At 42.3% G+C, this 23323-nt stretch overlaps 1 protein-coding gene across 2 annotated transcripts in view; it reads left to right on the top strand.

Moving 5' to 3' along the window:
- The window catches only part of RIC1 (RIC1 homolog, RAB6A GEF complex partner 1), a 132862-nt gene that overhangs the window by 9837 nt on the left and 99702 nt on the right, over positions 1 to 23323 (top strand). For both annotated transcript variants that reach the window (XM_056522021.1, XM_056522015.1), the window contains exon 2: positions 7472 to 7579. In XM_056522021.1, the coding sequence (XP_056377996.1) occupies positions 7472 to 7579 (108 nt within the window). The remainder of the gene's footprint in view (positions 1 to 7471; positions 7580 to 23323) is intronic.

Genomic DNA, 23323 nt, shown 5'->3' with positions numbered 1-23323 from the left:
TGCTTAGCAACATTTGGAGGGCTGCAGTTTGGAGACCAATATACAGTGGTCTCTAAACTGTAGCCCTCCAGATGTTGCAAAACTACAACTCCCAGCATGCCCAGACAGCGGTTTGCTGTCTGGGCATGCTGGGATTTGTAGTTTTGCAATATCTGGAGGGCCACAGTTTGGAGATCACTGTGCGGTGGTCTCTAAACTGTACCCCTCCAAATATTGCAAAACTACTACTCCCAGCTTGCACAAACAGCAAACGGCTGTCTCGGCATGCTGGTAGTTGTAGTTGCGTACCTACAGCTGTTGCATAACTACATCTCCTAGCATGCCCTTCGGTGATCAGTACATGCTGGGAGTTGTAGTTCTGCAACAGCTGGGAGCACACTGGTTGGAAAATACTGAGTTAGGTAACAGACCCTAACTCAAGGTTTTCCAACCAGTGTGTCTCCAGCTGTTGCAAAAGTATAACAACCAGCATGCACGGTCTGTCAGTGCATGCTGGGAGTTATAGTTTTGCAACAGTTGGTTTGCGCCCCCCCCCCCCCCCCCCATGTGAATGTACAGGGTACAATCACACGGGTCGGGGTTTACAGCTCAAATTCCAAGCAGGAAACTCACCTCAAACTCCTGCCGGTGTGAATGTACCCTAAAAACACAACACAACACTACACTACACTAAATAAAAATGTCTTGTACGGCAGTGTTTCCAAAACAAAGCCTCCAGCTGTTGCAAAACAAAAAACTCCCAGCATTTCCGTATAGCCACTGACTGTCCAGGCATGCTTGGAGTTTAGCAACAGCTGGAGGCAACCTGTGTGGGAATCACTGGCATAGAATATTTTTGGTAGCGGAGGCAATTGTAACGCTTGCATTCGAGTCCACCCCTATGCAAATCCCTAATGTTGGCCTGAAATACACTTGGCACTCTCACTTTGGAGCCCTGTCGTATTTTAAGGAAACAGTTTAGGGCCACATATGGGGTATTTCCGTACTTGGGAGTAATTGCGTTACAAATTTTGGGGGGCTTTTTCTTCTTTTACCCCTTATGAAAAGAAAAAGTTGGGGTCTACACCAGCCTATTAGTGAAAAAACAACAACACATTTTTACACTAATATGCTGGTGTTGCCCCATACTTTTCATTTTCACAAGAGGTAAAAGGAAAAAGACCCCCAAAATTTGTAACGCAATTTCTCCTGAGTACGGAAATACCCATATGTGGGCGTAAAATGCTCTGCAGATGCACAACAAGGCTCAGGAGTGAGAGCGCACTATGTACATTTGAGGCCTAAATTGGTGATTTGCACAGGGGTGGCTGATTTTACAGTGGTTCTGACATAAACGCAAAAAAATAAATACCCATGTGTGACCCCATTTTGGAAACCACAGCCCTCACGTAATGTAATTAGGGGTACAGTGAGCATTTACGCCCCACAGGTGTCTGACAGATTTTTGGAACAGTGGTCCATGAAAATGAAAAATTTAATTTTTCATCTGCACAGCCCACTGTCCCAAAGATCTGTGAAATGCCAGTGGGGTGCAAATGCTCACTGCACCCCTTAATACATTTCGTGAGGGGTGTCGTTTCCAAAATGGGGTCACGTGGGGGGGGCACTGTTCTGGCAGCACGGGGAGCTTTGTAAACGCACATGGCCCTGACTTTCATTCCAAACATACAAAAGTATGCCATGTTGTGTTTTTTGCTGTTCTGGCACCATAGGAGCTTCCTAAATGTGAAATGCCCCCCAAAAACCATTTCAGCTAAATTTGCTTTCCAAAAGCCAAATGTGACTCCTTCTCTTCTGAGCATTGTATTTCGCCCGCATAGCATTTTATATCCACACATGGGGTATTTCCATACTCCGAAGAAATAGGGTTACAGTTTTTGGGGGGCATTTTCTCCCACTACCCTTTGTAAAAATGTTAAATTTGGGGGAAAAAACTGCACTTGAGTGAAAAAAAAAATTTTCATATACACATCCAACTTTAACGAAAAGTCCTCAAACACCTGTAGGGTGTTAAAGGGGTACTCCGGCGCTAAGACATCTTATCCCCTATCCAAAGGATAGGGGATAAGATACCTGATCGCGGGGGTCCCACCGCTGGGGACCCCGTGATCTTGCATGCAGAAACCCGTTACAATCAGTCCCCGGAGCATGTTCGCTCCGGGTCTTATTACTGGCGATCACGGGGCTGGAGCATTGTGACGTCACGCTTCGCCCACTCAATGCAAGCCTATGGGAGGGGGCGTGACAGCTGTAACATATAGGAGAGGCAGGGAGGCAGCATTTGTGCTTCTCCCATAGAACTGTATTGGGAGGGGGCGTAACCTTCTACCTCTAGGTCGACGCTACGCGCATTAGCACTCTCACTGAGCGCTAATGTGGGGGCTCCGTTCAGGAGATCGCGGGGTCCCATCGGTCGGATTCAGCCTGGCAGCCGACATTCATTCTCTGTGCGGAACAATTTCTGCAGCGGAATTGTCCGCCGCTGAAATTGCTAAGTGTGGATGGGTCTTGCAGAAGACCCATTCACACTGATGTTAAAGTTCACCGTGCGTAATTCTGTGGGAATTGCGTAGTGGGAACGCACCCTAAAAATGTAAAAGGTTTTTTTTACACCAAAGCGATTTCATAAAAAAAAAAAAAATTATAATAATAATAATAATAAAAAAATAATAATAATAAAATAAAATATTGAAGTCTTCCTTCAAAACATACTGTGTAAATACCATGTGTGATACAGTGGCACTGTAACACAGCTGGAATATCCCCCTCACACCCCTTACCATGGATGGAAGGGGTGTGGCGTGATGTCACATCTCCAGTCCTGGAAACAGAGGTTCCCGATACTGGAGCAGCAGCCTGGCAAAGAATGCGGGTGCTGCTTAAAGATCGTGGGGGGCAGCGGTGGGCGTGGGTTTGTCCTAGCAATCAGACATTTTATCCCCTATCCTTTTGGATAGTGAATAAGAAGTCTATGGCCAGAATACCCCTTTATCTTATTCTTTACCTACCGTCTCCTTTGTTTTTAACATAGGGGCGACTTGTAATACACAAGTCTGTATCAAACTCAATGCCTAAAGTACCTTATGTTATGTCCGTGTATAGACTGTTTGAAAGCGTTACAGCCATACATGTTTACTCTACATGAAATCTCTTTAAGAGAAAATAAAAAGTTAGACCTTGTGAGTGCAAAGTTTTAAAGGGTGTTTTTACGGTGTGCATAGCCTAACAGGGGGCGCTGGTCACTGCTCATTCAACTGTCCATATAAAATCACCTCTTCGTCCTTAGCGGTTACTTAAGTAGGTTATAAAAATAGAGACTATACAATTATATATAACATTATCATAAAGGTATATAAGCTTCTATTTTTGTAAGCTAGTCTTCATTTTAAATAAATTTTAAGTAAATTTCCTGCCACTCTGGTCCACGATTTTTTAACATCGCTCTCTTGAAAAAAAAAAGTGGGAGCGAGTAGACAAATGGTTAGCACAGAGTCATGTGTGACTCTTCTTTCATAGAAGAATAACAAGTAATAGCAGATGGTTTGCTTTGTCTTGTTTAGACTTGTAATGATCTGAAGTAGAGCTGCCTCTTGGAAATATTGTTCAGGGATTGACTTTTTTACTTTTTCCTGGAGAGCACATGAGGAGGCGTTTTAGTAAGATGCCTATAGTTTTAAAGGGGTTCTCCACCATAAGAGGATTTTAGTGCGTACCTGGCAGACAGTAATGGCATTGCTTAGGAAGGATCTGCGCTTGTCTTGGGGCTAAATGGCTTTGTGAGATTACCATAACACTGGGGCTAGCTTTTTGTGAAATGGGTATTTCCTGTTGGATTTTGTTCTAAAACTACAAGTTCCATAGTTTGTAAGTTTGAGGTCACTTTCCTTCCTCCCTCCCGCAAATCAGTGACCCCATCTATTAAAACACAAATGAGCTTAATTCCATTCAAAAGACCAGTGTTTTCTAACCAGGGTTGCTACAGCTGTTGCTAAAATGATCTCTCTCCCACCCAGCAGTCGCTCAACCTATTCAAATTAGGACAGGCTCCCTCTGATCACCTGACTAGTGATGTCAGGTCTCGACACACTGCAAAAGGGGAAATCCCAAGACCTGTGTAATTGTATATGCTGTTAAAGGGGTACTCCGCCCTTAGCATCTTATCCCCTATCCAAAGGATAGGGGATAAGATATAAGAACGCTGGGGTCCCGCTGCTGGGGACCCCGCTGTCATTACTGTACAGAGCAAACTCGTTCTGTGTGTAATGACGGTCAATACAGGGGCCAGAGCATCGTGACGTCACGGCTCGCGCCCCCTCCCATAGACTTGCATTAACCCCTTAACGACGCAGGACGTATATTTACGTCCTAAGCCGGCTCCCGCGATATGAGGCGGGATCGCGCCGCGATCCCGCATCATATCGCGTGGGTCCCGGCGCTAATCAACGTCCGGGACCCGCGGCTAATACCACACATCACCGATCGCGGCGATGTGCGGTATTAACCCTTTAGAAGCGGCGACCAAAGCTGACCGCCGCTTCTAAAGTGAAACTGAAAGTATCCCGGCTGCTCAGTCGGGCTGTTCGGGACCGCCGCGGTGAAATCGCGGCGTCCCGAACAGCTGATCGGACACCGGGAGGGCTCTTACCTGCCTCCTCGGTGTCCGGTCGACGAATGACTGCTCCGTGCCTGAGATCCAGGCAGGAGCAGTCAAGCGCCGATAACACTGATCACAGGCGTGTTAATACACGCCAGTGATCAGCATAGGAGATCAGTGTGTGCAGTGTTATAGGTCCCTATGGGACCTATAACACTGCAAAAAAAAAAGTAAAAAAAAAGTGTTAATAAAGGTCATTTAACCCCTTCCCTAATAAAAGTTTGAATCACCCCCCTTTTCCCATAAAAAAAAATAAAACAGTGTAAAAAAAAAAAAAATAAACATATGTGGTATCACCGCGTGCGTAAATGTCCGAACTATAAAAATATATCATTAATTAAGCCGTACGGTCAATGGCGTACGCGCAAAAAAATTCCAAAGTCCAAAAAAGCGTATTTTGGTAACTTTTTATAACATTAAAAAGTGATCAAAAAGTCAGATCAAAACAAAAATCATACCAATAAAAACTTCAGATCACGGCGCAAAAAATTAGTCCTCATACCGCCCCGTACGTGGAAAAATAAAAAAAAGTTATAGGGGTCAGAAGATGACATTTTTAAACGTATAAATTTTCCTGCATGTAGTTATGATTTTTTCCAGAAGTGCGACAAAATCAAACCTATATAAGTAGGGTATCATTTTAACCATATGGACCTACAGAATAATGATAAGGTGTAATTTTTACCGAAATATGCACTGCGTAGAAACGGAAGCCCCCAAAAGTTACAAAATGGCGTTTTTTTTTCGATTTTGTCGCACAACGATTTTTTTTTCCGTTTCGCTGTGCATTTTTGGGTAAAATGACTAATGTCACTGCAAAGTAGAATTGGCGACGCAAAAAATAAGCCATAATATGGATTTTTAGGTGGAAAATTGAAAGGGCTATGATTTTTAAAAGGTAAGGAGGAAAAAACGAAAGTGCAAAAATGGAAAAACCCTGAGTCCTTAAGGGGTTAAGGGGGCGGGCTGTGACGTCACGAGGGGGCGGGTTGTGATGTCACGAGGGGGACGGAGCCGTGATGTCACGATGCTCCGGACCCTGTATCGCCGGTCATTTCGCACAGAGCGAGCGTGCTCTGTGCAGTAATGATAGCGGGGTGCTGCAGCTGAGATCTGATATCTTATCCCCTATACTTTTGGATAGGGGATAAGATCTCTAGGGGCAGAGTACCCCTTTAATAAAAAAATAAAAAATGATAATAATATTGGGGCAAAAATCACAGAAGAATTGGGAGACCATCACACACAGGTAATGACACTATATTACTACACCAACTTTACAGCCCCTGTAGCATAGTGAAATAAAAAAAAATCCTGGAAAATCCCTTAAATTATATACTGCATATTATCTGTTTAAGGCAATGTCTCGTTTATTATTTGATGGAAAGGTAATGTGTCTCATAGATTATCATTTTTTTTTTTTTTACTGATCAGAGCCAGATACTAAAATGTGTTTTAATTTTCTGATTGTAATTTCTCAATTCATGTTGTTTATGTGTATATTATTACGAGGGCTGCCATATTGCCTGAAGTTCTACTTTGCTCTGTTCACAGCGTTTAGACAGATGCTTTATGAGCATAGGCGACAGAAGACTGCTCTGTGACTCGAGATAGGGTTATTATGCAGGTAGGGGGAAAGGTGACCACACATTTTAAATGGACAATGCTCTGGCCGCAGTGTTGTCCCAGCTCAGCCGGAGATAGACCGAGCGGTAGTGTGATGTATTAAGCCTAGGCCTGCTACATCACACTGATGAGACATTGCTTAGTTAAGCCATAGAGGTACAGGAGGTAGATTAGAGACCTTCCAACTTTCCATTCACATTGCCTGTATTTCCCTATTGCTCTTTAGGCAGGATGAGCTATAGCTTTTATTATCAAAGACATATCCAATATGGACTTAGTTATGCTACATTCACATCACAATTTTTCCACACTGTTTTGAATCCATTTTTGTTTTGGAAAACTAATCCCTCAAAAACTAACAAAACTGTATGCAATCATGTGCGCAATACGGTTTCCATTGACTACGTTATAAAAACCGTATACGACGGGACAAAACCCTTTTTTAAACAGAAAAACAAGACACAACTGACACAACCCTGGTTGACTATAGTTTTGTGCATGGCAAAGAAAAAAGCTCACAAAGCCGTACATAACTTACTAAACTAGATACACCTTGTTGTGTATGTTTTTTGTATGGGAAGTCAATGGTTTTCAAATACAAAACCGTATACGAGAACCATATAGCAAAATTGTGATGTGAATGCGCCCTTACTGTGGTTTTATTTATTTTAAGGATGTATCAGAACATCTTTGTCAGATAAATATTTACAACAGTTGAGATGCTTTTCTTTCCTATATTGTCTGCATGGTCTGTGCAGCAGCGTGTGTGTGCTATATATCAGCTGCAATGAATGGGACTGAATTAAAGAGTACAGTCTCCAGGAAGTGATGGAGTACAGATGCATACAAATCCTTTCCTGGTTTTATGGTACTGCTGTCCTGACTTTTCTAGTCCTCCGGCAGTAGAAAGAGCTGTCATTAACTTATCAAATCCTCTAGTGATAAAGAGGTGACTGTTAATTCTAGCCCAGTCTGTACAGCAAAGCTGACAAGTGAACTACGGGAAACGAAGCACAAGGCTATTTTGAATGCTCTTGTGGCTAGTATGAAAACTAAACAAAAATATGTCAAAGATTTATGGGGATAGTCAAAAGACAAAGTCTTTTTTTCCTTAAAAACTAAATAAAAAAAAATTATTTAACAGAAGCTGGCTTGTTCTTTCATTTAATAATGTCTTCTTCTGTGTTTCAGCCCAGTGTATTAATAGCAAGTTACAAGGAGTCTGCAAAGGCAGCAGCCCAGTTTGGAGCTTACAAGCTGTCAGAATGGAGGCCGGACAGTCGTGTCATTGTTGTTACAGTAAGTCTACCAATAGGATATGTACAGAATATACTGTGGAATTAGGCCAACATCTTGTAATTAATATTGATAAATTAATGGTCTTTTTACTGTGTTCTATTAGGGCAAAATTCAGAAAACAACACTTATAGTAATGTTTTAAACTTTTCCAGTCTGATTAAATCAATGTACTTGTGTGATGGATCTTCTTGTGTTGTCTGTTCTCCTTAAAAACGCAACACTTGTAGTGAAACATGTTGGGGTAGACAGTATTGTGGCTTTTTAGTTAGCAGTCTAGATTACTGTATATGATACCTTTTAGATAGAAGTGTACTACAGCCACCTCGGACTTTCAACACTATATACAATTCCTGATCCATAGACATCTATGGACCTTAATATATGCACTCCATTCAGCACAGAGTCTCGATGCTCCGTTCTAGAAGTTGAGCTCCCATTGACAATGAGCATATTGTGTGCATTTGGTGCTGATAGTCGTAACTCCGTTCTAGTCAGACCCCTGGCGATCAGATATTTTATTTACTATTCTATGCATAGAGGATATGTCTTTTTAGGCTAGAATACCACTTTAGGGTACGTTCACCCATTAGGTCTACAGAGAGTTATCCCCCTGCAGGTTTCAGCCATGGCAGATTTTTTGCAGCAGACCCTTTTGAAAACCCTAATACAGGGATGAGGAAATCCTATCGCCCGGAACTTCCTGCCAGGCAGGTAAAATGTATGCGTTTAGCCCTGCATCTGGCAAGCAAGGCCAGTGTGAGGTGCAGAACGGACGCACTTCGCACCTCACACCTTACCTCTAATTTTGAGATGCCGGTGCTTCGGGTGTATGGAACAGGCTCCTGACTTGAGCCTGCGCCATACCCAGAGCCCCCAGCTGATTGCTGTAGCTGGGGGTCACCGCTAATAGTCTGCTTGCGACAATCTAACCCTTTAGATCTCTGCTGTATTTGATTGAGCCTGCCCTGTAGCAGGCTCAATCAAATGAGCAGCAAATATCACACAGATCAATGAAGTTCTATGGAACTTCATAATCTGTATGAGGAATCTATTGATTCAGAACTATTAAAATTTCCGAACATCAAAAGGCATCAAATTACAGATTAGACATTCTTATAATATGTCAACAAAAGTTAGATTTTATTTTCATCATTTACACTTTCAAAATAACAGAAAACAAAAAAAATGGCGTCTGCAAAAGTTTGGGCCCCCTGCAGAATTTATAGCATGCACTGCCCCCTTTGCAAAACTGAGACCTGCCAGTGTCATGGATTGTTCTCAATCATCATCTGGGAAGACCAGGTGATGTCAATCTCAAAGGTTTTAAATGCCCAGAGTCTTCTGACCTTGCCCCAACAATCAGCACCATGGGTTCTTCTAAGCAGTTGTCTAGAAATCTGAAACTGAAAATAGTTGACGCTCACAAAGCTGGAGAAGGCTATAAGAACATAGCAAAACGTTTTCAGATGTCATTATCCTCTGTTTGGAATGTAATTAAGAAATGGCAGTCATCAGGAACAGTGGAAGTTAAAGCAAGATCTGGAAGACCAAGAAAAATATCAGACAGAACAGCTCGCAGGATTGTGAGAAAAAAACCTCAAAACCCACGTTTGACTGCACAATCCCTCCAGAAAGATCTGGCAGACACTGAAGTTGTTGTACACTATTCCAGTATAAAGATATACTTGTACAAATATGGTCTTCATGGAAGAGTCATCAGAAGAAAACCTCTAATACGTCCTCACCACAAAAATCAGCATTTGAACTTTGCAAATGAACATGTAGACAAGCCTGATGGATTTTTGAAACAAGTTCATTGGACCGATGAGGTTAAAATTGAACTTTTTGGCCGGAATGAGCAAAGGTACGTTTGGAGAAGAAGGGGAACAGAATTTAATGAAAAGAACCTCTGTCCAACTGTTAAGCATGGGGGTAGATCAATCATGCTTTGGGGTTGTATTGCAGCCAGTGGCACAGGGAACATCTCACGAGTAGAAGGAAAGATGGATTCAATAAAATTTCAGCAAATTTTGGATTCTAACTTGATGCCATCTGTGAAAAAGCTGAAGTTAAAGAGAGGATGGCTTCTACAAATGGATAATGATCCTAAACACACCTCGAAATCCACGGGGGATTACATCAAGAGGCGTAAACTGAAGGTTTTGCCATGGCCTTCACAATCTCCTGACCTCAACATAATTGAAAATCGATGGGTAGACCTTTAAAAGAGCAGTGGGTGACAGACAGCCCAGAAATCTCAAAGAACTGGAAGACTTTTGTTAGGAAGAATGGGCAAAGATACCTCAAACAAGAATTGAAAGACTCTTGGCTGGCTACAAAAATCGTTTACAAGCTGTGATACTTGCCAAAGGGGGCAGTACAAGATATTAACTGCAGGATGCCCAAACTTTTGCAGATGCCATTTTTTTTTGTTTTCTGTTATTCTGAAAGTGTAAATGATAGAAATAAAATATAACTTTTGTTGACATATATCTAAATGTCTAATCTGTAATTTGAATGCCTTTTGGGACTTTTCCATCTTTCCTTGGCTTCTTTATGCACATTAATAACAATTTTTTTTACCTGGGGTGCCTAAACTTTTGATCCCCACTGTATATATCCCGTATAATCAATGCCGTTAACGTAAAAAAAAAGTTAGAATTGCATTTTTTCATAACATCATATCCCAGAAAAAAATGGAGTAAAAAGCGTTCAAAAAGTCGGATCAATACCAAAATGTTACCAATACAAGCAGCAGATTATGGTGCAAAAATGAGCCCTCATACAGCTCAGTATAGGGGAAAAAAATTGTTGTAGGGGTCAGAAAATGGCAATTGAGAAAAAAAAAAATACTAAAAAGTGTGTGTGTGTGTGTGTGTATATATAGATATAGATACCGTATATAGATATCTATATTATAATTATATATTATATATAAAAAAAATTTTTATAAGTAACACATGATGGAAATGAAACAAATTTGGTGTTGCTGTAATAAGGCCGACCTAAAGTATCACAATAACATGTTTTGACAATAAGGTAAGTGGCGTAAAAAAAAAAGAAAAAGAGAACCCTGAAATTTGCAAAACGGCTTTTTTTTTTCACGTCACAAATAAATAATTGTATTTTTTTTTGTTTCGGAACATATGTTATGGAAAAATGAAAGGTGGCATTACAAAGTTCAATTGGTCCCTCAAAAAACAAGCCGCATATGGGTCTGTAGATGGAAAAATAAAACAGTTATGGTTATTATAGAGCGAGGAGGAAAAAACGAAAGTGCAAAAACTAAATAAATGAACTACCGTATTTATCGGGGAATACCACGCACCGGCCTATAACACTCTCACCCTCATTTTTCCAAGGATATTTGGGTAAAATTTTTTTTTCCCAAATAACCTTGGTAAAATGAGGGTGCGTGTGTGTGCATGTGTATACCCTGATAGACTGTTTCTGACCCCGCAGAAGCGCGGCTTTTGCGGTGTCAAAGACCGCCGTCGCTGCCCGCTTCTCTCCCCCTGCCTTTGCTGGCGTCTAGAGTCCTGCTGCCGCCGCTTCTCTCCCCCTGGCTATCCAGAGACTGCCGCCGCCGCTGCCCCATTACCTCCCCCATCCCCGGTTTTATAATGACCTGTTCCTGGTGTCCACGCTGCTTCTGGCTCTTTGTCCTCTTATGGCATCATAAGAGGACAAAGCCCATCATAAGAGGACAAAGACACCGATGCAATCTCCGTGCAGGCACCCCGGCATTCTGAACATTATTTTCAGAACACTGTGTTAGGGTGGTCGTGACAGTCACGAGGTGGTCTGTGAGACTTTGTTTTTTGAAGAAAGGAAGAGACACAGCGCTCAGGGGAGCACTTCCGTCCTTTCTTGCTAGCAATCAATGTTGGGTCTAACAACCTCTGATATGCATCTGTGTAAAAGTTAAAGTAAACTTTACAGAGGTTATCTTACAATATCAGTGTCACATGATCCATTTTTTTTTCTGCCTATAACCCCAAAAACACCTTGTATGCGCTATGGGGAAGATTTATCAAAACCTATGCAGAGGAAAAGTTGACCAGTTGCCCATAGCAACCAATCAGCCTTTTATTTTTCAGAGGCCTTTGCAAAAATTAAAGAAGCAAGCGAGCCACATTACCACTGGTCAGTTTCCTTCCATTTCCGGTAGCTGTAAATATTGTCCTTAGTAAATTTCTATTTAATTTCTAGTATCCTTCATCCTCCTGCAACTGTAAACATAGTCTCTAGTAAGTTCCTTTTAGTCTTTTTTTCCTTTCCCTTCTGGAATCCCTATAGCCCCCAGTAAGGTCTTTTGCAGACAGATAGTAATTATATAATGGAGTCTGGAGTTGCGAAATGAAACAGTACATGCTTGCTCACAAATCAATCCTCTAGGGCAGTCTTCTTAGCTTTGCTGTATGTTGCTGTGCTGCATAGGTACTGGTCCATCCATGACAGACATGGTAGAAGCAGTCTTTATAATCTGAGCGGATCAGGGATCATCACGCATTTCAGTAGGTGGATGGGCACATTAATGTACACTTTGATAACCAGTTGGCACAATACTATGTTTGTTCATTTGTTGGCTGATTACTGGCAAATTTATACTGTCTTTAGCAAGTTAAACCCACTTTTTTTTTTTTTTTTGGAAGACAGATCAATTTGACGTGTTCATTTTTATTGACCTTTACACAGCATTGCTTGAGTTAAAGTGTAAATCCTACCTTCTATGAATAAATAGTGCATGACTGTGTACAATCGTTTATTATAATTACAAATATCTCCAAATCGAAGGATAAGTACCTGAATATAGTGCACTTTTCGCTGCCCCCTCCCGACACTCATAATTGTGCAGTATCAGAACAAACCAATAGGTGACACCTCCCAATAGCGGACAGTTTTTAATTCCATGACCGTCCCATAAGACTTAATGTATTTGGACACTCATAATAGCGGATGTGGACACACCCAAAAGGGGACAAAACACTCCAATTAGGGGACAGCCAGGCTTATGTGTCGACCCTACCTTGTACACAGGGCTATCTTCAGGGGTACAGCCAATACCCCGGTAAGGGGCCCAGGCTCTCAGGGGGTCCAGGCCTCCACTGCAATCCCTTGCAGATGCCCCAGCACAGAAGCAGAAGACTGCTGTTTCAACAGTGGTCTCCTGCTTCTATACATTAGCCGGCCACATAACTACCCCCCCCCCCCTTGCCTAATCTCCCTGTTCCACTATATTTTCCCTGTGCCAAATATCCCCCCCCCCCCCCATATATTACCCTCGTGACAAATCATTTCCTCTTGAACTCCCCTGTACCATTTCATTCCCCCTTTATTACCCTCTGTGCAAATTCTTTACCATCCCTTGTGCCATTTATTCCCCCCTTTGCCCTTTCATTCCTCCTTTATCCCCCTGTGCCACTTCATAAAGAGGGGTTTGATGAACTTACACAGATGGTAATAAAGGGGGAATTAAATGGCACAGGGGAATCAAGAGGAAATGATGTGGCACAGGGGTAAGGGGGGGATAACTTGGCACAAGGCACGGGGGAATAAGATGGCACAGGGCATAAAGAGGGGAAGAAATGATACGGGGGAGGGATTAAATGGCACTGGGAGATTCTACGGTAATATTGCTTTTTATCATGTTTTATAGGTAATTACACTCTGTAGTGAGTACAGGACAGTATTTGGTCATTTAGAAAAAAAAATTCTAAAATTTTTCAGTAGTGGAAACTTTTTTTTTTTTTTTTTTTTATTGCCCGTGAGTGTCTGCTATTGGGAAATTCTACTGTATTTATCCAAAGAATTTGCCATGGGTGCCATATTGCTGCACTATAGTTATTTTTTATAAAACGTGAAATTTATGCTTTAAAGGCAAACTGACAGGCTGTTTAACCGCACTACACCCAATACACTGGGTTATAGTGCAGGTAAACAGGAGTAAAACAATGTATCAGATGTATGGTGCAGGCGTTTAGAAGTTATGGCTCTCCATTGCTGTATTGCTAAAACTCCTCAGTGCGCAATGAATGTAGGGAGCCGGTTTGCCGAGCTTTCCTGCCTTCTCTCTATCCCACGCTATGCCCACCCTGTGGCCATGTGAGCGTGCTGCTATTACAGCAGAACACTCACATGGCCGCAGGCTCTCGTGTCACTAGGACGTGAGAGTGAACACAAATTAATATTTAAATGAAGGGTGGACAGAGTGCAGAATAGAGAGAGGAGACTGGAAAGCTTGGCAAGTCGGCTCCCCACCTTCATTGCCCACAGAAGAGCTTTAGCAATACAGCATTGGAGAGCCATAACTTTTAAATGCCTTTTAAAGAAGATCTCAAGTGAAAATATACTTATAACTTATAATCAGCTGATCGCGGGGAGTCCAACCACTGGGATCTCCGGGACGGGACCAAGTGTTCAGCGAGGAGCGTGTGCTCCAGCCAGGTATTGACAGCGCTCCTATAAAAAATGAATGGAGTGCATGTTGTCTCACGGAGAGAGCCAGGGTCCTGTCATGGAGATCACAGGGAGTCCCATTGGTTGGACCTCCCGTGATCAGCTACCTATCCCATATCCTGTGGATAGGGGAAACGTTTATTTTTGCCAGAGTTCCCCTTGAAATGTATCTTTATATATATATTTTTTTTTTAGATGTGTTTTACAAAAATAGTGTGTGTAAAGCAACTTGCAGACTTTAAAGGTACTCATGCACATTGAGTTGTCAGGTGAAATTTTAATAATGCATCATTATTGCACCTGTCCAGTGACAAACTGTCCGAAAAGAAGTCAGCTGTGTTTGGAATTTCTGAAAGTCGGATAAAAGATGTTTTTGATCATGTAATTGCCAGTTTGAAATATAGACTAAAATCTTGATGGCTTTGACACAATTGAACAATTACACAGAGACATAAAATAGTGAAAAAGTATATATAGTCTTTATTAGTAGTGACTGATTTTAAAAACAGAATTTAAAAGGAACGACAGTGGACAGACTACTAAGGCGTCTGGATGAGGGATAGAAACAAAGCTGGGCTACAGAACATCAATAAGAAATGGGAGATAATAAAGTAACCCCCATCCGGGTGTATATACATGTAAAAGGTATAGGCTGTACAAAAATATACTAGCAATTAAATACCAACATATGTAAACATATACACTCAGAATAACTATGTAGATGTAAATCCCGTATTGCACAATGCCCAGAGAAAAAAAGTTTTTATGACCGCACCATGGAAAAAATATATAAAGTATGCATTTATGAGAGTGGTAAACGGGTGAAAGAGTAGAGAGTCCCAGGAACCGGGATAGAACCATGCACCAATGTTCAGCAATCACCGAGGTCCTGGAAAATATGACTCAAATATAAATCACCCATCTCACATCACAAGAGCATACAGCGGACATCTTACCCTAATACAGAACGCCACCCCTACAACGTTGTTTCGCAACAAGCTTCCTGAGGAAGCTTGTTGCGAAACAACGTTGTAGGGGTGGCGTTCTGTATTAGGGTAAGATGTCCGCTGTATGCTCTTGTGATGTGAGATGGGTGATTTATATTTGAGTCATATTTTCCAGGACCTCGGTGATTGCTGAACATTGGTGCATGGTTCTATCCCGGTTCCTGGGACTCTCTACTCTTTCACCCGTTTACCACTCTCATAAATGCATACTTTATATATTTTTTCCATGGTGCGGTCATAAAAACTTTTTTTCTCTGGGCATTGTGCAATACGGGATTTACATCTACATAGTTATTCTGAGTGTATATGTTTACATATGTTGGTATTTAATTGCTAGTATATTTTTGTACAGCCTATACCTTTTACATGTATATACACCCGGATGGGGGTTACTTTATTATCTCCCATTTTTTATTGATGTTCTGTAGCCCAGCTTTGTTTCTATCCCTCATCCAGACGCCTTAGTAGTCTGTCCACTGTCGTTCCTTTTAAATTCTGTTTTTAAAATCAGTCACTACTAATAAAGACTATATATACTTTTTCACTATTTTATGTCTCTGTGTAATTTTCTTGGGTATTACTTGTATTTCTCTGTATGCCAGAGACAAGGTTGGACCATAGGTCAGTGTTTTGTGCCCCTCTTTTTTGGTTATTACAATTGAACAATTGTCAAACAAGCAGTCATCTGAGGAACAATCAGCTTACTTTTATCAAATATGTATGGCCATGTTCAACCCCTTGGGGACAGAGCCCATTTTGACTCTAAGGTCCAGAGCATTTTTTGCAATTCTGACCACTGTCACGTTAAGCATTAATAACTCTCAGATGCTTGTACTCATAAATTTGGTTCAGAGATCATTTTTTTGTGACATATATTCTACTTTATGTTAGTGGTAAATTTGTCGATACTTGCATCATTTCTTGGTGAAAAATGCTAAAATTTCATGAAAACTTAGAAAATTTTGCATTTTTATAATTTGAAACTCTCTGCTTGTAAGGAAAATAGACAAATACATTTTATATATTGATTCACATATACAAGATGTCTACTTTATGTTGGCATCATAAAGTTAACATGTTTTTACTTTTTGAAGACATCAAAGGGCTTCAAATTATAGTAGCAATTTTCCAATTTTTCAAGTAAATTTCAAAATCAAAATTTTTCAGGGACCAGTTCAGTTTTGAAGTGAATTTAGGGTCTTTATGTTAGAAATATCCCATTATGAAAACTGCACCCCTCAACATATTCAAAATGACATTCAGACAGTTTGTTAACCCTTTAGGTGTTTCACAGGAATAGCAGCAAAGTGGTGGCGAAAATTCAAAATCTTCATTTTTTTACATGAACATGTTCTTGGAGAAAAAGCCCCCCCCCCCCCAAAAAAAAAAATGTATCAATTTATCTTGAGTAAGGAAATACCTCATATGTTGATGTAAAGTGCTCTGTGGGTGCACTAGAGGGCTCAGAAGAGAAGGAGCGACAATGGGATTTTGGAGAGCGAATTTTGCTGAAATGTTTTTTGGGGGACATGATGCAGTTAGGAAGCCCCTATGGTGCCAGAACAGTGAAAAACACCCCACATGGCATACTATTTGGGGAAACTACACCCCTCAAGGAACATAAGTGGTACAGTGAGCCTTAACACCCCACAGGTGTTTGATGACTTTGTTGGACGTGAAAATGGAATTATCATTTATTTATTTATTTTTTATTTTTTTTTTACTAAAATGCTGATATTACCCCAAATGTTTCATTTTCACAAGGAGTAATAGGTGAAAATGTCCCCCAAAAATGTAAACGCCATTTCTCTTGAGTAAGGAAATATCTCATATGTGGATGTAAAGTGATCTGCGGGTGCCCTAGAGGGCTCAAAAGGGAGGGAGCGACATTGGGCTTTTGGACAGCGAATTTTGCTGAAATGGTTTTTGGGGGGCATGTCACATTTAGGAAGCCCCCATGGTGCAAGAACAGAAAAAAAGCACCCACATGGAATAATATTTGGGAAACTACACCCCTCTAGGAACTTAACAAGGGGTGCAGTGAGCATTTACACCCCACTTACGTTTGACAGATCTTTGTAACAGTGGGCTGCGCAAATGAAAAATTTTTCATTTTCACGGACCACTGTTTCAAAAATCTGTCAGTTACTTTTGGGGTGTTAAGGCTCACTATACCCCTTGTTACATTCCATGAGGGGTGGTGTTTCCAAAATGTGGGTATTTCTGTTTTTTTTTTTTTTTTGCGCTTATGTCAGAACCGCTGTAACCAGCAGCCACCCCTGTCCAAATCACCAGTTTAGGCCTCAAATGTACATGGTGCGCTCTCACTCCTGAGCCCTGTTGTGCGCCCGTAGAGCATTTTACGGCCACATATGGGATATTTCCGTACTTTCTGTAGAAATTGTGTTACAAATTTTGTTGGTCTTTATTTCCTTTTACCTCTTATGAAAATGAAAAGTATGGGGCAACACCAGCATCTTAGTGTAAAAAAGAAAAACATTTTACACTAACAGGCTGGTGTAGACCCCAACTTAACCTTTTCATAAGGGGTAAAAGCCCCCAAAATTTGTAGCGCAATTTCTACAGAGTACGGATATTCCCCATGTGTGGCCCTAAACTGTCGCCTTGAAATAAGATGGGGCTCTGAAGTGAGAGAGCGCCATACGCATTTGAGGCCTAAATTAGGGATTTTCATAGGGGTGGACCCGGATGCAAGCGTTTCACTTGCCTCCTCCACCAAAAATACTGTGCATCAGTTTTCCCCAAACAGGGTGCCTCCAGCTGTTGCAAAACTCACCACATGCCTGGACAGTCAATGGCTGTCCGGCAATACTGGGTGATGTTATTTTTCAACAGCTGGAGGCTCCGTTGGAGACTGATGTACAAGACGTTTTTAATCTTTTGGGGGGGGGGGGGGGCGCGACAGTGCAAAGGTGTAGTGTGTGTATATGTAGTGTTTTACTCTTTATTTAGGGGTAGTGCAGTGTTTTTAGTGCACATTCACACAGGCAAGGGTTTACAGTGAGTTTCCCGCTGCAGCAGAAAATTTGCCGCATCTCAAACTTGAAGCGGGAAACTTGCTGTAAACCCCTGCCCATGTGAATGTACCCTGTACGTTCATGTGGGGGGGGGGAGACTACAACTCCCAGCATGCACTGAAAGACCGTGCATGCTGGGAGTTGTAGTTATGCAACATCTAGAGGCAAACTGGTATGGATTGGGAAACGCTGAGCTAGGTAACAGACTACCACAGTGTTTTTGCACCACTGTCTGTTTCCTAACTCAGTGTTTCCCAACCCCTGTGCCTCCATCTGTTGCAAAACTACAACTCCCAGCATGCATGGTCTGTCAGTGCATGCTGGGAGTTATAGTTTTGCAACAGCAGAAGGCACATGGTTTGGGAAACACTGAGTTAAGAAAAAGACAATGTTTCTCATCCAGTGTGCCTCCAGTTGTTGCACAACTACAACTCCCAGCATGGCCAGACAGCCGAAGGGCATGTTGGGAGTTGTAGTTATGCAACAACTGGAGGAGAACAATTTGGAGACCACTGTGTAGTGGTCTCCAAACTGTAGCCCTCCAGATGTTGCAAGACTTCAACTCCAGGCATGCTGGGAGTTGTAATTTGGCAACATCTGAAGGGCCAGATGTTGCCAAACAACAATTCCCAGCATGCCTGGACAGTCTGGGCATGCTGAGAGTTGTAGTTTTGCAACATCTGGAAGGACAGTGGTCTCCAAACTGTGGCCCTCCAGATGTTGCAAAACTACAACTACAAGCATGCCCAGACAGCCAAAGGCTGTATGGGCATGCCTGGAGTTGTAGTTTTGAAACTCCTAGATACAGCAGTGAAGATCACTTTACAGCAATCTTCACTGCTGCATATGGGACACCGCCGCCGCTGCCTTCACTTGCCTGCTGCCTCCTGTCAGCCGCCAGTCCCTGGTCCTCTGTCCCTGCGTGAACCCAGGAGCCCGGCGGTCCCCGCTGCATCCACAGACCCCCCCGCATCCACGGGCCCCCCGCACATTGCTGCCATCTTCCCCCGCTCTGCCCTGACATCCAGGGGCGGGCAGAGCGGGGGAAATGAAAGTTCACCTCTGCCCCTGCCCTGCGATCAGTCCTGATCGGCCAATCCCAGGAGACAGGAGGAGGTGGCACCCTTGCCACCTCGCTCCTATCCTTTAGGATGATCGGGGCTGTCTCTGACAGCTCCTATCATGCTTATTTTCTGGGCTATCTGGTCATCAGAGACCCCATCAGCCCAGAATCGCCGTTCTGAATTGATCGGCAATTTGCGGCGATCGCCAACATGGGGGGAGGGGGGGTCCTCAGGTTAAAGGGGTTATCCACCATAAAGTCACTTTTTGTATGCTGTTAAAAAATAAACATCGGGACAAAGATCACATAAGAAAGAATCAGACATCAAACACAGGTACTATATTATGAACTATTTGCCATTTATTTGCATTAACTGATCCCTGCTTTTGTAACAGTCTGTGGGTTTCAATCTTTTTTCCCACAGTATTATTATAGATTAATGTTCTACATCTCAGAATGTATAGGTAAAAAATTGTTTTAGTTTCATGAAACTTGTGTAAAACATAGTGTGTGTGTGTATATGTATGTGTGTGTGTGTGTGTATATATATATATATATATATATATATATATATATATATATATATATATATAATTTTAAAATTTTTGCATGCATTTTAGATGTATGCAAGAGTTGCATATGTAAGCAAAATCCTACTCAAGTTCCACTTTTTTTTACATTCCGGAAGTGAATCTTGAATGTTATTTATTTCTTATTTCAGTGTTCTAACCATATATGACCATTGTGTCTTGAACAGTAGTTGTGCTGTATGTAGTAAACATGTACCTCCAAAGAAATTTTTTTAAGCTGCCCTGCCAGCAGAAAAACAGGGGTGTAAAAAGCCCATTGCTAGATAGGGCTAGTCATCAAGATTCCTGGCATACCTTTATTTCAATAGTCCAGTCCATAAGGGACATACAAGCCTTTTTGTCAATATACAAATAAGGCTCTAGTGCCCAGGGGGCATTCCACAACATGGCAAGGGTCTAGGTTATTATATCTGGTGAAGCCGCTCTTAGAGTTGGCAGTGCAGAGACAGTATAGATAGAAGCCAATGTTTATGACCAAACGTGTGCTTACCCTGTGTTTTACCAGCAGATCCTATATCTGGCTTCTTTGTTCCTTTGTTTAGTTATTTGTACTTTCTAAGTCAAGGTTTAAGCTGGCCATATAAGGTACTTTGGTACATCCCTGAAAAGTGAACGGTTATAGATGTGTAGTGTTGACTTCTAATAAAACACCAGAAAGGGATATCCTAACTATCCCAATTTTAAGTCTTATATACTTTTCATTTGAGCAACAGCTGCTTAACTTGAGAAGCTTAGAAATGGAGGGTTTCAGATTTCTTTCCATCAACTGATTTCCTGTTATTCAAGGAAGGAGCCAGGAAAAAAGAAACCTTAAACAGGCTAACAGACTGCTCTAGTGTACCAGTTCATGGCCACACCAGCCTTTTAATCTGTTTCAGCCTGGCAGATCCTTTATGTTCCTCTTTAGCCACGTTGAAATCTCACTAATACATAGCCCAGTATGTCTAGAAAGGCACTGGAAGGTCATAGAGTTCAACATAACACATGTACAGCCAGATATGTGGGCTATTAATCAAACAATATTTGCTTTCCTTGGATGGTCACAATACTTGTTAAAGTTTGCATTTTATATATTAAATAAGTGATCATTTAAAATGTGTCAGAAACTCTTCTGCAAATGAACCATGAAATCCCATTTATAATTCATCTGTTATGCAGATATTTACCTCGGAATATTCCTGTATGTTTTCAAGCTGGCATTCAAAAAATAAAAAAAACTACCCAATCCCCTGCCACTGCCATTCTGATAGTGCCCAGTCTTTAGTTTTACACTACCTGCTCGACACTCAGGAAAGGCCCAATCAGCTTATCACTGACTTTAGTTTTTTAGCCAGGTGGTGCTAAACAGCTAGGACCACACATAAAGGGACTTTACTTGTAATGTCATTGTGTAAATAGCTTGTTCATGACAAGTAGGACATCATTCGTCTAGTGGTCCTTTAAAGGGGTACTCTGCCCCTAGACATCTTATCCCCTATCCAAAGGATAGGGGATAAGATGTCTGATCGCAGGGGGTCCCACCGCTGGGGATGCCCCCGATTTCCCTGCTGCACCTGGCATTCATTTAGAGCGTTGGGTGCCGCGCCCCCTCAATGCAAGTCTATGGGAGGGGGCGTGATGGCCTCCACCCTGCATCGCCAGTCATCCGGCATGGAGTGAAGTCCGCTCCATGCACTGGATGTCTGGGGTGCCGCAGCCGAGATCGCGGGGTCCTCAGAGGTGGGACCCCCCATGTCAATCTGACATCTTATCCCCTATCCTTTGAATAGGGGCAGAGGTCCCCTTTTAATGTGTTACTGACATGTCAAAAGTTTTATTGGTTGGTGCCTTAGTCCAATTGATACTTATTCCTTCTGATTGCAGGAGACAGGCTCCATTGTAAGTCTATGGAGCCCGCTTCTGCAATTAGATGGTCTTGGGACCCAGCAGGGTGGCGAAGAAGAGAAATATTGCCCATCTTTTCCCATTTTATGAAACCTAAAAATAAACATATTTGGTATTGCCGCGTGCACTATTAAAATAGAATATTTATGATCCCGCTCAGTGAATGGTATAAACGTAATATGAAACCCAACAACAGAAATGTGGATATTTGGCCATGTATATCAGAAGAAAACGAATAAAAAGTGATCACAAATTCTCAGGAAAACAAACATGGTACTCATAATAACTACAGCTCTCAGAGCAAAAGAATTAGCTCTTATACATCCAGGTATATGGAAAAATTAAAGTTATAGGGGTCAGAAGAGGACAAATTTAAGCATACTCATAATATTGGTATAATAAAACTATACTAAATGTGTATAGTTTTTCTAATTGCAATGACAGAATAAGGAAAACATGTCATTTTACCATAAAGAACACTGCCTAAAAACAAACCCTCCAGAAGTTGCAAAATTGTGATTTTTTTTCTTTTCAATTTCTCCCCACAAATATTCCTTTTTTCTGTTTTGCTATACACTTTATGGTAAAATTAAAGCTGTCGTTACATGGTACAATTGGCCGTGCAAAAAACAAGCTTTTATATGGGTTATGACTCATAAAAGACAAAAAATGGCTGTTCTTAAGGATTTAAGTTATAAAGAGTACTCAAGGCTCCATGTAGAGCAAATGGTTTCCAAAATAGTTTAACAGATACATTGAGCTTTTTTATGTTTCATCCATAATGCTGATGGTGACAAATGACATTTGCTTAACAGTGGCAACCATCGCCAATAAGCTGATATGATATCCTTTTAACAGATACCGATTATTTTTTTTTTTTTACGGGACCCTTTAATGTAAATAGAGTATTATGCTATTTTAGGCTACTGTCACGATGCCGGCTGGCAGGTAGTGGACCCTCTGTGCCAGAGAGGGATTGGCGTGGACCGTGCTAGTGGACCGGTTCTAAGCCACTACTGGTTTTCACCAGAGCCCGCCGCAAAGCGGGATGGTCTTGCTGCGGCGGTAGTGACCAGGTCGTATCCACTAGCAACGGCTCACCTCTCTGGCTGCTGAAGATAGGCGCGGTACAAGGGAGTAGGCAGAAGCAAGGTCGGACGTAGCAGAAGGTCGGGGCAGGCAGCAAGGATCGTAGTCAGGGGCAACGGCAGAAGGTCTGGAAACACAGGCAAGGAACACACAAGGAACGCTTTCACTGGCACTAAGGCAACAAGATCCGGCAAGGGAGTGCAAGGGAAGTGAGGTAATATAGGGAAGTGCACAGGTGAAAACCCTAATTGGAACCACTGCGCCAATCAGCGGCGCAGTGGCCCTTTAAATCGCAGAGACCCGGCGCGCGCGCGCCCTAGGGAGCGGGGCCGCGCACGCCGGGACAGAACAGACGGGGAGCGAGTCAGGTAGGGGAGCCGGGGTGCGCATCGCGAGCGGGCGCTACCCGCATCGCGAATCGCATCCCGGCTGGCAGCGGGATCGCAGCGCCCCGGGTCAGAGGACGTGACCGGAGCGCTGCAGCGGAGGGAGTGAAGCGAGCGCTCCGGGGAGGAGCGGGGACCCGGAGCGCTCGGCGTAACAGTACCCCCCCCCTTGGGTCTCCCCCTCTTCTTGGAGCCTGAGAACCTGAGGAGCAGACTTTTGTCAAGGAT

The sequence above is a fragment of the Hyla sarda genome, chromosome 1, assembly GCF_029499605.1.
Source record: "Hyla sarda isolate aHylSar1 chromosome 1, aHylSar1.hap1, whole genome shotgun sequence".
NCBI classification, from domain to species: Eukaryota; Metazoa; Chordata; class Amphibia; order Anura; family Hylidae; genus Hyla; species Hyla sarda.
The sequence above is the reverse complement of the archived record's forward strand: the minus strand, read 5'-3'. Positions and strand labels throughout refer to the sequence as shown.